Here is a 13,719-nt window from a genome sequence, read left to right as displayed (position 1 = left end):
TTTGTAGGGTCGGCTTATATGCAAAGTTTTATAAATTCACCGATTAGGGTTCATATTATATGTGGGATCGGCTTACATGTGAGAATATGTGAGGGTTCAAGAAAATTCTGGCAATAAATTGGAATAATTGTATAAAATAAATTCTTCATATACCACGGCATAAAAATGACTCTCAGATTCCATCCAAAGCAGGTTTCATTCAAAATGCAAAAATTTGTGAGTCAGAATTTTCAAAAAGCATAAAAAAATGGGACCTCCAGAAGTATGCGCACCAAGATGGCGCACAACCTGAACATAGTATGTGTGTACCGGTTAGGATTCAGGTTTTGCGCTTGGTGCGCATACTTCTGGAGCACCGAAAAATGGCAACGGAATAAGCTTTTGTAGCTGTTGCAGAAGGCTGGTGTCCAAGTACATTTCTTTCAAAACTAGCGAAAGCCAATGGCAATAGAGTATTTCCTTTGACGCCATGGGTCATCAACCTGTAGATATTAGATGGCATGTCTAGTAATCATTTTTCTATGGCACGCATAGGCACCTTTAGCTTTGAAAGAGTCTTTTGGCATCCTTTCCATCAAACTCGAACCTACTCAGAGCCGCAACATCTACTCTAATGATAGTGCCTATTGAAATTCTCCGAAAACTACTTATGATGCAATATTCTAGTTCTTATTAGGAAGATGACAAATAATTATGAAAGATGTAATAATTCAGTTTACAAAAAAATATGAAGAACTTGGAGAATAAAAAGAAAAAGTTTGCTCTGACAGATTTAAATCACTTTAATGCGATCCATTTTTACCGCTCACAACCCATTGTGATGTGTAAATAGTGAGTAGTTAGACCTCATGCCTCCGACTTTTCATTGAATCCCCACTGCTACTAACAGAAAACTGCTATAGCAACTTTGATTGAAGTGATCCAGAGCTCTGAGAACAAAGAACGGCTTTGGGGCCACAGGTTGCAGACGCAACCAAACCTACTTGTTTGCATTGGAAGAAGATATCACAGACTTCTAGGCATGGTTGGTAGATATGAAATGGAATCACTGGCTCAGGAAAAGCTTCAAGAAGAATAAGAAGAGCTTCAGCTGCTGAGTGGTTTGAACCTAAAAAAATGCAATGGACCGTGAAAAAGGCGGAATAGTATTTATATGCAAATCATACTGCCCAGGAATATATCAGGACTATCTGTATCATTTTTAACAAAATTGCCTAAAGTAATTCAAATTATTCGATTATTCACAGGCTCTCCTTCTATAGCAGGCCTGCACAACACACGGCCCGCGGGCCGCATGCGGCCCGCCAGATACTTCTGTGCGGCCCGCATGCGGCCCACTAGATACTTCTGTGCGGCCCGCGGTTGATTTGGAAACACGCCACTTCTCGGGTCTAACAATCAAAGCCGGCATTGTTATTTATGCAAGCGAGCCGCTACTCCGATCATATTCGAAATCGTGAGATTTATGTTTTGCACTAGTTTCAATAAATATCGAACTTTGTGTGAAATTGGTGTGCCCTTCGCGACCCTTAAAATTCGTCGCTCGACCTCTCCCCCCACAGTTTGGGAAACCCTGATTTAGATATCTCAGTGTTCAAACTGAATCACGCTTAAAACAATATCGGTATACAATCTCACACCCATTAGTGCATATTAGCTACCTATTGATAACCCCACTATTTTTTACTAGCAGTTTATGAAACTGAAGTTTTTTTTTCTCAAATTTAGAACTTAGAAAACAATTCCTTCATTTATGAATGGTGCAGAAATTCTCGCACAAAAGATTTTGCTATTTACTGTAAAATTTCAAGAAATTGGAGCAGATTTTGTAGAAAAATGTAATTTAACAGTCGAAAAAATACAACGAAGGAAGATCTATTGATACTAAACGGATTGTTTGTACAGCCTACAATGGAAATATCCAAAAATGTTAGATACGAGTATATAAATTGTCATACATATATTTGGGACGATTTTACAAAACTGAACCTGAGTAAAATATTTTCCTGCAGTCAGTTTATACTGCAACACGCAATACCTAATTCTAATAAAAAAGAAATATTGAAAATGAAGGGTGGGTTTTCAGGGTAGTTGAACCCCTCAATATGTATTTGCCATCTCATATGCAAAAATACTGTACCTTGTTTTTACTCAAGAAAATAGGATTCTTCATATTTTTAAGCTCCCCAGTAATGAAAGTTTTTCATTAAATTTAACCTATTTACAATATTCTTTTGATTTGAAGTTCATCTTGTGAAACATGAATGTGGCAAAGTTTGCGGCCCGCCGAGCCTTCAAATTTATGCTTGCGGCCCTCGTGGTAATTTGAGTTGTGCAGGCCTGTTCTATAGTAATGGGTTGGCCTGGTGTGTGGTCGCTTGCATCCCTTCTATCTGCACTCTTCCAACTTCCATTGGATATTGAGTTAGTTGCAAACATACCATATTCCAGATGTTCCTAACTTTTTATGGCTGGTTGCTTTCTTTTGCAGGCTTTTAGCACTCATGGCTCCGCTCTTTGCATTTATAGTGTTATTTGGATTAGATTCTAAATCCCATTTTATCAAACAATTCATGTTCAACAAGGTGAAAACACCGTGAAATATCCTTATCAAGCAAAGAAATGGGGAATTTTTAAGTAATAAAAAGGTAAAATCAGTTATACTGCTATATGGCCCCTCAGGGGGTCCTTGGTCACCTTCAACTTTTAGTCGAAAGTTAGTTTTTACAAATAAAATGAACCCCCACTTACCAGGCAGCCTCATTCTTCCTGTCGTTGTGTCAACTTTCGTGTCGAGACAATCTCGAATGTCTTCAACCTCTGAGTGAAGACCAGGCTGTTGGAATAAATCCTCCTATAGAAAGAGAGTGAAACCACCATGTGAATGAACAGTGAAAATTATCAGTCAGACTAAGGTTACAGTAGTGGTTATGAGGCACTCCCACATTTCCATCCTGAGCAGAGCTCTCCACACAAGCAGTCCCACCTAACGCGTCACAAAGAAATAGGGGCGCTCCAGAAGTGTGTGTTCCAATATGGAGGTAACTAATTTTGTTCGACCACTTTACATCAAGTTGCGTAAAGGGACTGAAGCCTATGGGCAGGGGATATATTCACTTGGCTAACACAAACAGTCCCCAAACTCGTAATAGAACTGGAATAAGGCAAATCGGCATCAAATAATGGCCTAACCCTAACCTGGTGCATATACTATGGGAGTACCGAAGATTATTAGCCAGACCAAGGGTAAGGTAAGAAATTTTCATATATGTTTCAATTAGGCATTTTCATTCCGAAAACGGCTCTGCAGACAATCAGTTTCGCATTGCGCATAACACTTCATTTGGAGAATAGGTATCAGGTGAACGGACAATGAAGATTGATAGTCACTTCGTGTATAATGAATTTCCCTGACCTTTGACCCCCAGAAAATTCTTCCTATGTACTTTACCATTGCAAAATTTTTTATGCTTATTTTAAGAGTGGTTACGCAAGTTGGCGTTGTATTACAAAATGTATAAAAATAAAAATGTTTGACATTGGTTTTTAACACCAAGCATTCAACTCATTGAAAAAAAGTAGGATACCTGTTTTCTTCCGTAAGTATACAGATGATCCACGAGTGTCCACAATTCTTTGGGAACAGACAACGAAACTTCGTTCTCTGAAGATACGAAATCTGCACCTCTGTTTGGTTGGATCTTGCTCTGAAAAAATATACAAAAAAATTAGTGTTGGACTTTGGTATTGAAGCTGAAGATCTCGAATTTAAATTCTATGCCCAGTACCTCACCTAGAGTGTTATAATTTGGATAATGCTGAAAGGGGAGGATTGCAATCATCCCAAAAAGAGTAGCTTTCAAGATAGTCAGTGGCTGCTTGTACAAGGTTTGTTGCAAGGAAGATGTGAGAGCAAATTTACTACAATATCTTAGATTGTAACCGATTACACCAGTGGTTTTTAACCTTTGCAAACGTGTCGACTCTACGTTATTCTGCAAGCTTCATCCGAACCCCGATGTTTCGAACACTTAAAACCAAAGGCATGCGAAACTATATGAAAGAACGTATATTGAAAAAGAGGACTATTAAGTCCACATAGCCATGTGACAAAGTGCCTTTTTTGGTTGAAATATTTCTCGAAAAATTCCTCTAGATGCAATTGCTCAGAGTTTTTCGGACAAACTAGCAACACCATGATACTTCATGATATACAAATAGTCCAAAAGAATCTCGTCAAAACTACGTAAAATTTCCATTAAACCCCAGGAGTTTGACAGAACCCATGTTAGGAAACACTGGATAGCACCAACAATATCTTACCAAATCTCTTATCTCTTCAAGTGAAACCATCGTAACTGGCTTCTGTAGCCGACACAAAGCTTCGATTGACATTCCGAAACAACTCGGCAAATATTTACCGGTCACAGTAATGAAGAAATCTTTCCCTGGAAATATTGTTAAAGTTTTTAGATCGATCAAATAGTTTAGAATTTGCATTTAAATATATTCATATTCGTAAGAAGGGATTTTCATTCAAAAAACAGATAGTTTAGGCGAAAGTATGTTTTATCCAAAAAACACGTTGAAAATACGGAATGGCACTTGAATATCCATAATAAGGCGGACAAGATCGAATCTAACAAATGTTTTTATTTAAATTATCTTCGCGGCCCCTCAAAAAAATGGCTACACCCGCGCGCCTCATCGTTTGAGAACCACTGAACGAGGTCATCTAGAAGAGAATATAAATAGGGCCAACACAGAAACCAGTTTTTGACTTGTCGACAATGTTCCCTCTAATTTTTTGTAGTATATATGCGCAGAAATATTGGTGTGTGCGCACTTTTTTGGAAATGACCAATATTTGTGCAAAAACCAATGAAGAAATTTTGGCGTTCTAACCGGGTAATAAGTGGGCCAACAACAAACTTTACCAACCTGCCAACCGAGAACATTGCTACATTACATCGAAATACATCTGTGCGTAGTAAATCTATGCGTGTGCGCAGCCTGTGAAAGCTGTGTGAGCGCGCACACTTTAGAGGGAACACTGCTTGTCGATATGAAAATTGGCAACTATAAGCCATCTCAATTTCAGTATATTTCAATGATTTAAAAATAAATGACGCCGGAAATTCGACTCCTAGTGTACAAAAAACATAAATAAGAAGCAACTCTACACATGTGAGAGCAGTTGTTCTCAAACGATGAGGGGTGCGGCCGACAAGGGGGGAGTAGTAGATGAAACATATTTTTGCTTTACTATCTGTTATTTTAGACTATTGTGAGCTAGTTATTTTTGAAGGTGGAAGGGCGAGACTCGACAAATTCTAAAATGGGAGCGGCGCTTAAAAAGTTTGAGAACCCCTGAGTGAGAGCAAAACCATAGCCTACTTTGGTTATGAGTTCATATATTGACAATTAGCTTACCTCCTTCTAAATGTAGAATCAAAATATCGTCTAATCTTTCTTCCCCGGAATTCAACAGTGGCGCTGACAAACGATTAACGTAAACTTCAAACTCAAGAACTAACTTTTCACCTGAAATAAAAGAGGTGCAAATAGCCATTTAAAATTGATGAGGGGGGCATTATCATAGGTCGGGGTTGAATAAGTTAATTCAAAATGGAATAATTGTTAAAGAAATCCAAATAAAATCACATTATAGGAAGTAGACAAATGTTTAGTTAAGCATTCAAGTTTAATTTTAACAACATTTTCAATAACCTACCATGGGGGTGCAACAAACTGTTGCCATTAGGAAAAAGGGTGAAAAATCACCATTAGTTTAAGAACCGCGGATCTATACTCACCAGGTAGCAGACAACCTTTTGGCTTAGTTATCGTCAACCATTTCTGACAGATATTCGTTTCCTTATTCTTGCAGATGAATTCAAAGTTACATGGTCTCATACCATCATTGTCTATTTCAACCGTTTCCAATTTCGGTTGTTGGAACTTCACTTCACCAAAGTCAACCTGGATGAAGAACAGAGAATGAAAAAACAATGCTACTTTCGTAATGTGGTTCATGAACAACATTCATGAAAAGACAGAAATGGGAGAAAACATACACGACTGATAGGCATTAAATATATACAGAGTGTCCATAAAGTCTCTTTACAATTTCAGTTTTGTTATGGAGTCAGTTCTCAAAAATATATCTCAACCAGGTTCGTTGTTTTTTAATCAGTAATTGTTCAAGTATTTTTACTTCATTTAATACATCTGTGAGGGCCAAAACAATATATGGTATTGATAAATTCTCTTTGTAATTTTAAAAGATTTTAAGACTTCATGGACATATGCAACTACATAGAAAACTTTTCTCATTAACAAAATATATCCAATACCGAAGCGTCCAAGATAACAACCACCACACGAGGCTACAGGTGAGACCCAAAAGGCCACAGAGAAGGTCAACTTACATGTTGTTTGTTTAATTTCATTGTTGGCAAATATTCGTTTTCCAATTTATCGAGTCTTCTGTTTTCGTCTTCAAATACTTTCTTGTAACGACTTTCGTCAATTACTTTGACCTTGAACAGAAAAACAAGAGTCAGCAAGTTAAGTCTAACTGGTGGTTAGTTGAACCAAATTCTCTCATCTTAATACAACCAAATTCTCTCTTCTTAATACAACCAAATACTCCCATCTTAATACAACCAAATTCTCTCTTCTTAATACAACCAAATACTCCCATCTTAATACAACCAAATACTCTCATCTTAATACAACCAAACACTCCCTTCTTAATACAACCAAAAACTCCCATCCTAATACAACCAAAGACTCATGTCTTAATACAACCAAACACTCACATCTTAATACAACCAAATATCCCCATCTTAATACAACCAAATACTCACATCTTAATACAACCAAATAATCACATCTTAATACAACCAAATATCCCCATCTTAATACAACCAAAAACTCCCATCTTAATACAACCAAACATCCCCATCTTAATACAACCAAACATCCCCATCTTAATACAACCAAATTCTCTCTTCTTAATACAACCAAATACTCCCATCTTAATACAACCAAATACTCCCATCTTAATACAACCAAATTCTCTCTTCTTAATACAACCAAAGACTCCCGTCTTAATACAACCAAATATCCCCATCTTAATACAACCAAACACTCACATCTTAATACAACCAAACACTCCCGTCTTAATACAACCAAACACTCACATCTTAATACAACCAAATACTCCCATCTTAATACAAACTAATTCTCTCTTCTTAATACAACCTGTTCAGGACAGTGATCATTTAGAACTATCCCACGCCAGACCCCTTGAGATGCCAGCGTTTTCTATTGATAATTTAAGATTTGATGTTGCCTAATTCTCTGGTTTGCCAGTTTGCTGGTTGAAATGCGTTAACCTTGAACTGAAAACTGACAGCAATGACCCAATCCAGTGAAACACACAGAACACAAGTTGTAGAAACGAAAACCAATGCAGCAATGTAATTTTCTTTGTAAAGATTGAAGATGGCAAACGGCAATGCAAAATTTAGATATCAGTGATTATAGCAAACGATTAACAACGTTCAGCGTACATAGAACAACAAAATCTGCAACAATATAAAATCATACAACTATAAAGTTTGTCTAATGAAACCCATATAAGCCAGAAACCCACAAAATTTAGCATTACTAACCCTAAACTGAGATAAGCGCACTTCACATCGAAAATCCTAGAAAGCAGCTGAGCAAAGCCCCGGATGTAGGACCATAATTCCAAGATCAAAATCAGTATGCCAATATCAGTAGACCATAAAAAATGCGATATTAGGCTAGCGTGAACATAACCGGCCCCGGGAAATTATTTAAATTTCAGGGAAACTAAGAATCATTTACCAAACACAAGCAGCTAGCCCAAAACACTTGGCCCAAAAACGGTGTAATTATACAATTAAGCTGAATAATAGAAAAATAAAAAAAATATAAATATCAAACAACATCATTCACTACCCTCAAGTAAGCACAGCCGTCTTACATCCCGCATAGCACTAGATGTAGCAGTTCTAATTTCGACCCTACGCACCATGCCATCACCATCCGGAAAAACTTTCTCAACAATGGCCTTAGGCCAAGAACCACGCGGTAAATTCTCATTATGAACAAGAACCAGATCACCAACTTTCAGATTACGACCAGACAAGGTCCACTTCTTGCGAGACTGCAAGAGGGGCAAATACTCCTTGGTCCATCTTGACCAAAACATATCCAATAGACGTTGAACACTGCGCCAACAATCCCTATACTCGTCAGTTTTCAAAAATCGATCGGCAGGGAGGGAGGTGTCAAGACAACCATGCAAAATCGCACTGGGCGACAGGGCCGCAAAATCTCTACAATCATCGCTCAGTGGCGTGATTGGCCTATCATTCAAAATTCTCTCAACGCCTGTGAGAAATGAAATAAGGGAAAAATCTGTCAACGTTCGTCTTTCTACAAGAGCATACAAAATACGTTTAGTTAAATGAACCATCTTTTCCGTAACACCATTTTGCCAAGGGGCGGAAGGAGGACTATGTTTCCATTTAATTCCCTTCCGTGCCAATTCACCTTCAATACGGGTAGCATCCAAATTGTTCATGCCTTGAGCCAACACATTCTTTGCACCAATTAAATTTGAACCATTGTCACAATAAATAAGTGACGGAGTATTCCTACGATCAGAAAAACGAAACAAAGCATTCAAAAAGGATGGTGTATCCATCGACTCAACACACTCAATATGACAAGCTCGCGTGGCTAAACATGTAAAAATACAACCATAACGTTTCAACTCACGCCTACCGCATTTAACCTTGAGTGGACCAAACAAATCTACTGAACATTTATCAAAAGGAGTTCGACCAGGTTCAATCCTAAATTTAGGGAGAGGTGCCATCCATTGACTACTAAACTTTGCCGAACGTAACTTGCAAACCATACACTTGGCCAATATTCGCCGAACCTCAGACTGACCTCTGAGGATCCAAAACTTTCCTCTTAGAGCAGATAATGTATGCAAAGTACCACAATGACCCTCCCTGCAATGATACATATGTACAATCAACTCAGTGACATGATGACTTTGGGGCAGAATAATTGGGTACCTCTGACTGTAAGGCAAATTGGAATGCTTCAGTCGTCCACCAACTCGCCACACATGACAATTTTCATCAAAAAATGGATTCAACTTCAACAATAACTTCGAAGAATTACTCGTGGATGGTTTCAAATTGCTACTTGAAGGGGGAGAACTATCATTCACTCGGGAACCCAACTGCAACAAACTAGGCGAGATGGAATCCAACTGAACCAGACTCACCACATTATGCATAGCAAATTCCAACTCATCAACACTCAAGTTTCCCACAGGCGGTCTTGGACCACTGCGAAACTTCCATTTCATGTATGCCTTAAAACGGAGCAACCACCCAACACTTTGGCACAATTTTTCGAAACAAGAGAAGCGTTTGAGCAAATCAAAAACAGAGGCAAATTCATTAGAACTTGTAGAGACAAAATTAACTTTAACCTCAGAGGCAAAATTATTGTCACATTTCACAGAACAAGGTTTGGGCCAATGAGAGCGATCTAATTTCAAAAATTCTGGGCCGGCAAACCAAACAGACATTTTTGGTAGATGTTTGGGCATAACTCCTCGAGATAGAACATCCGCAGGATTCAATTCAGAGCTCACATGAAACCAAGATTCAACTTTAGACAATGAATGAATTAGGGCAATACGATTAGAGACAAAAATTTTAAACCTTTCAGAGCGATTATTAATCATTTGCAAAACAGACATACTATCGGTCCAAAAATAGTAGGAACACATCTCATAGTCCAATTCTCTTTTGATGGACTGGGACAACTCAGCAGCAACGACAGCTGACATCAATTCTAAGCGGACAACCGTGATAGGTCGCTTAGGTGTAATTCTTGATACACTTTTCACAAATGAAACATGAACAGAACCATTAGCATCTATGAAACGTAAATACGCAACCGCACCATAACCATCTTGAGAGGCATCACAAAAACAATGCAATTGTATATCAATTGGCGTAAAACCAGGTGGCTTGTAACATCTAGGGACTGAAACATCATTCAAGATTGACAACTGTGAAACCCAATTCTCCCATCGAACCTTATGACTATGACAAATAGTATCATCCCATGAAAAATCCTCACTAGACAAATCTTGCAATATACGCTTAGCAGGCAAAACAAAAGGTGAGACTAGGCCAAGTGGATCAAAAATAGACGAAACAGCACTCAATATACCCCTACGAGTTGCTTGCTTTGGTTCAATATCCACACACACTTTCAGTTCATCCGGCCCCATATTCCATTTCACACCAAGGGCGTGGTGAACACCAGACCCATTCAAATCCAAACATTTCAGTGAGGGAGCAAGTTCCGAATTAGGAATTGATGAATTAACTTCACTTGAATTACTAGCAAATTTTGTCATATGAAACCCCTTTGTTTCAGTTAATTCACACAATTGATTAATCAAACTAATAGCTTTCTCAGACGACTCGCAACTTTTCAAAACATCATCAACATACATATTTCTCTCAAGTGTTTGAACAGTGTCAAAATCAGCACCACTCAAATTATCATCAGCAACCTTTCTCACAGCAAATGTAGCAACACAAGGACTAGACACACAACCAAAAAAATGAGACGACATTCTATACTCAAGGACAGGTTTTGTCATGTCACCATCCTCAAACCACAAAAAACGCATGGAATCACGGTCAATAGGGCTCACTTTAACTCGGTGGAACATATGCTTGATGTCACCAGTGAACGCAATGGGTTCTTGACGGAAACGCAACAAAACACCCAATAGGCCATTATTCAAGTCGGGACCCGAAAGAAGGTTCTGGTTCAGAGAAGTGCCTTGGAAGACACTGCTACCATCAAAAACTATTCTAAATTTTCCCGATGTGATCACAGCATGATGGCAAATATAAAAAGTTCTATCAGTATGTGAAAAAGCATCAGGGCATAATTCGGCATAACCATTTTCAATATACTCATTCATTTTAGACCTATACATACAGAAAAAATCATTATCAGTTTCAAAACGACGTTTCAGAGACCTTAATCTGGTCTCTGCCATTCTTTTATTGTTGGGAAGTTTGACGTTGTCACTCTTCCACGGGAGTCCTATTTGCAAACGACCATCAACAGTGGTGGTCGTTTTTTCCATAATTTCAAGAGCTCTCTTGTCATTGACAGACAAACCAGTTAAACATGGGTCACAATTAATATCAGCAAATTCATGGGCACAAACTTTACACATTGGAGCACTGAAACTATCACAATCATTGACAATAGGATTGGAAATATGAAAAACACAATTAGCATTAGAAAATGAATCGCACACTTCTTCGGTTTTTGAGTTTCCATGCAGAATATCCGGACCAAACAGTGTCCAACCAAAAATTGTATGACATGCTGTAGGAGCATTGTCATCGCCTTGCAAATATTCTGTTGGTGGATATCTGGAAAGAACATCAGCACCGATCAAAAGATCAATGTTATCAGCATTCAAGTTACAAAACTTCAAATTAGACAAATGTGGATATTTTGCAGTAATATCATTGCTTGGTAAAGAACCTCTTAAATCGGGAAGAGCGTCTAAAGCCAAAACATTATCTAACCTCACAACCGTTGATTCCCCAATTCCCTGTACTTTGAGGTTTACCCTGTGGCCAATATATTGCCTTGAGTCATTTATACCATTAATCAAACAAGATTCAGAAGAACCAGAAATATTCATTCTATCTAATAAAGACTTGGAACAAAATGAGCGAGTAGCTCCATGATCGAGAAAGGCATACACTTCAATTGATTTTTTCATGTCATTGAGAAATACCCTAACAGGTGCAACTTGAAGTCTAACATAGCAAACATTTTTATTGACTGAAAGAGATGAAAAAATGCTATTACCGGCCCCATGTACTGTCGCAAGGACTGACTGATTATTTCTGTTCACATGACCAATATGGAGCAACGTATGATGACGAGCACCACATCCTTCAGCCCTGCATCTACTTTGCGAAGGGCAACTACCAACCATATGGTTGGGCTTTAGACAGTTATAGCATAAACGTTGAACGCGAGCAAAATTTCGACGAGACTCAACAGGCTCCACCATGAATTTTTCACATTTATATATGGAGTGATAGTCTTTACAAAACAAGCATTCTGGAAGAGTAGAGCTGGGAACGGCATCAGATGCTTCAAGTTGATCGTCAACGGATGACGAAACTGCAGTGTAAATTGCATCCCTTGTTCGATTCTTAGCAATTTTATCAGATACCCGAGCAGCATTTTTCATGTAAGACGCTACACAACAGTCAGATGTAATCCGAGCTACTCTGCAAGCAAAGTCTACCAAAGTAGCAAACGTTGACCTTTTTGAAGAAGCTAAGAGCTCCGCAAAATACATTCGTTGAAGATCTTCTGGCAAACGTGCAAAAATTCTAGTTAGAAATTCACTTAAATCCATTGCATTTGGCTTTTTCCATGCCTTTAAAACTACAAGGCATGTTTTCAATTCAGAAGCATATTCCCGCAATGCAGACAGATCATTCATCTTTAGTACACGGCCCTCAGTTAAACTCTTACGATAAGCTTCAATAACTTGATCGTGGCGACCAAATTCCTCTTTTAGGCCATTCAAAGCAGAATAATATGCAGTTTCGATATCTTCTTCATAAGTAAAACGCTTAATAACCCTTTTAGCATCACCAATGCATGCACGTTCTAATTGTTGAAATTTAGTGCGAAAATCGTATGCCTGGCCTTCTATCAAATTTTCGAAAGATTTCATGAATGAAAAATAGTTCAAAGGGTCACCATCAAATGATAATGGCTCAGCACGAGGAAGTGAAAAGCCTTGCTGCATCGCTTGAGTCAATTTGTATAGATGTTCAGAGAATTGCGTTTCAGCCTTACTCTTTGAATTGTCAACATTTTTTCCTGGACTAACCTTTTGATAGGGTCTAGAAACATTTCCCAGAAAATGAACTTTTTCCTGAACTGACATTTCAGGTGATGTAGAATTGAATTCTTCAGGAAACCTATTCTTACATAATCTTCTTTTGACATTTGAGGAACCAACAGCCACAGGCCTCTGAGCATCTCCCAGAGCTGTATTGGCCAAGTCAACAGACTTCCAACCATCACTAGATTCCACATCAGCCATTTCAGCCATAAGAGCAGCTTCCTTACAATCTTGTTCAAGCCGAAATCTTTGCAATTCAGCAGCTTTTCTTCTCTCTGCTTCTAACAGCTCAGATTTTAGTTTCTCTTCCTGATCAAATTGCTCCAACTTGAGTTGAGCCATCTTTAGATTGTATTCAGCACGCACAGACTCATTAGAAATAACAGAATGAGCTGAACCAGTTGAGCCTGCATCGTCATGCTTAGCAACTGGTGTTCCAGAGGAGATCACATGTTGCATTTGCGGTGCAGAATCTTCAGCCATTGTTATATACGATATAGTTTTAATTTCTTTAGTTAAACTTGTACCTCGTTGTTAATTTAATGTTCAGGACAGTGATCATTTAGAACTATCCCACGCCAGACCCCTTGAGATGCCAGCGTTTTCTATTGATAATTTAAGATTTGATGTTGCCTAATTCTCTGGTTTGCCAGTTTGCTGGTTGAAATGCGTTA

At 38.3% G+C, this 13,719-nt stretch overlaps 1 protein-coding gene across 1 annotated transcript in view; it reads right to left on the bottom strand.

The window, feature by feature from the left end:
• LOC120337385 (inositol polyphosphate 5-phosphatase OCRL-like) overlaps positions 1-13,719 on the bottom strand; it is a 36,680-nt gene that overhangs the window by 3,978 nt on the left and 18,983 nt on the right. The window contains exons 12-18 of the mRNA XM_078117318.1: positions 6,432-6,542; positions 5,817-5,982; positions 5,434-5,544; positions 4,324-4,448; positions 3,588-3,707; positions 2,752-2,854; positions 984-1,108 (exon numbers count right to left, since the gene is read on the bottom strand). Of these exons, the coding sequence (XP_077973444.1) occupies positions 984-1,108; positions 2,752-2,854; positions 3,588-3,707; positions 4,324-4,448; positions 5,434-5,544; positions 5,817-5,982; positions 6,432-6,542 (861 nt within the window). The remainder of the gene's footprint in view (positions 1-983; positions 1,109-2,751; positions 2,855-3,587; positions 3,708-4,323; positions 4,449-5,433; positions 5,545-5,816; positions 5,983-6,431; positions 6,543-13,719) is intronic.

The sequence above is a fragment of the Styela clava genome, chromosome 10 (assembly GCF_964204865.1).
Source record: "Styela clava chromosome 10, kaStyClav1.hap1.2, whole genome shotgun sequence".
Lineage (NCBI taxonomy): Eukaryota > Metazoa > Chordata > Ascidiacea > Stolidobranchia > Styelidae > Styela > Styela clava.
This window is presented reverse-complemented; position numbering and strand designations above follow the sequence as displayed.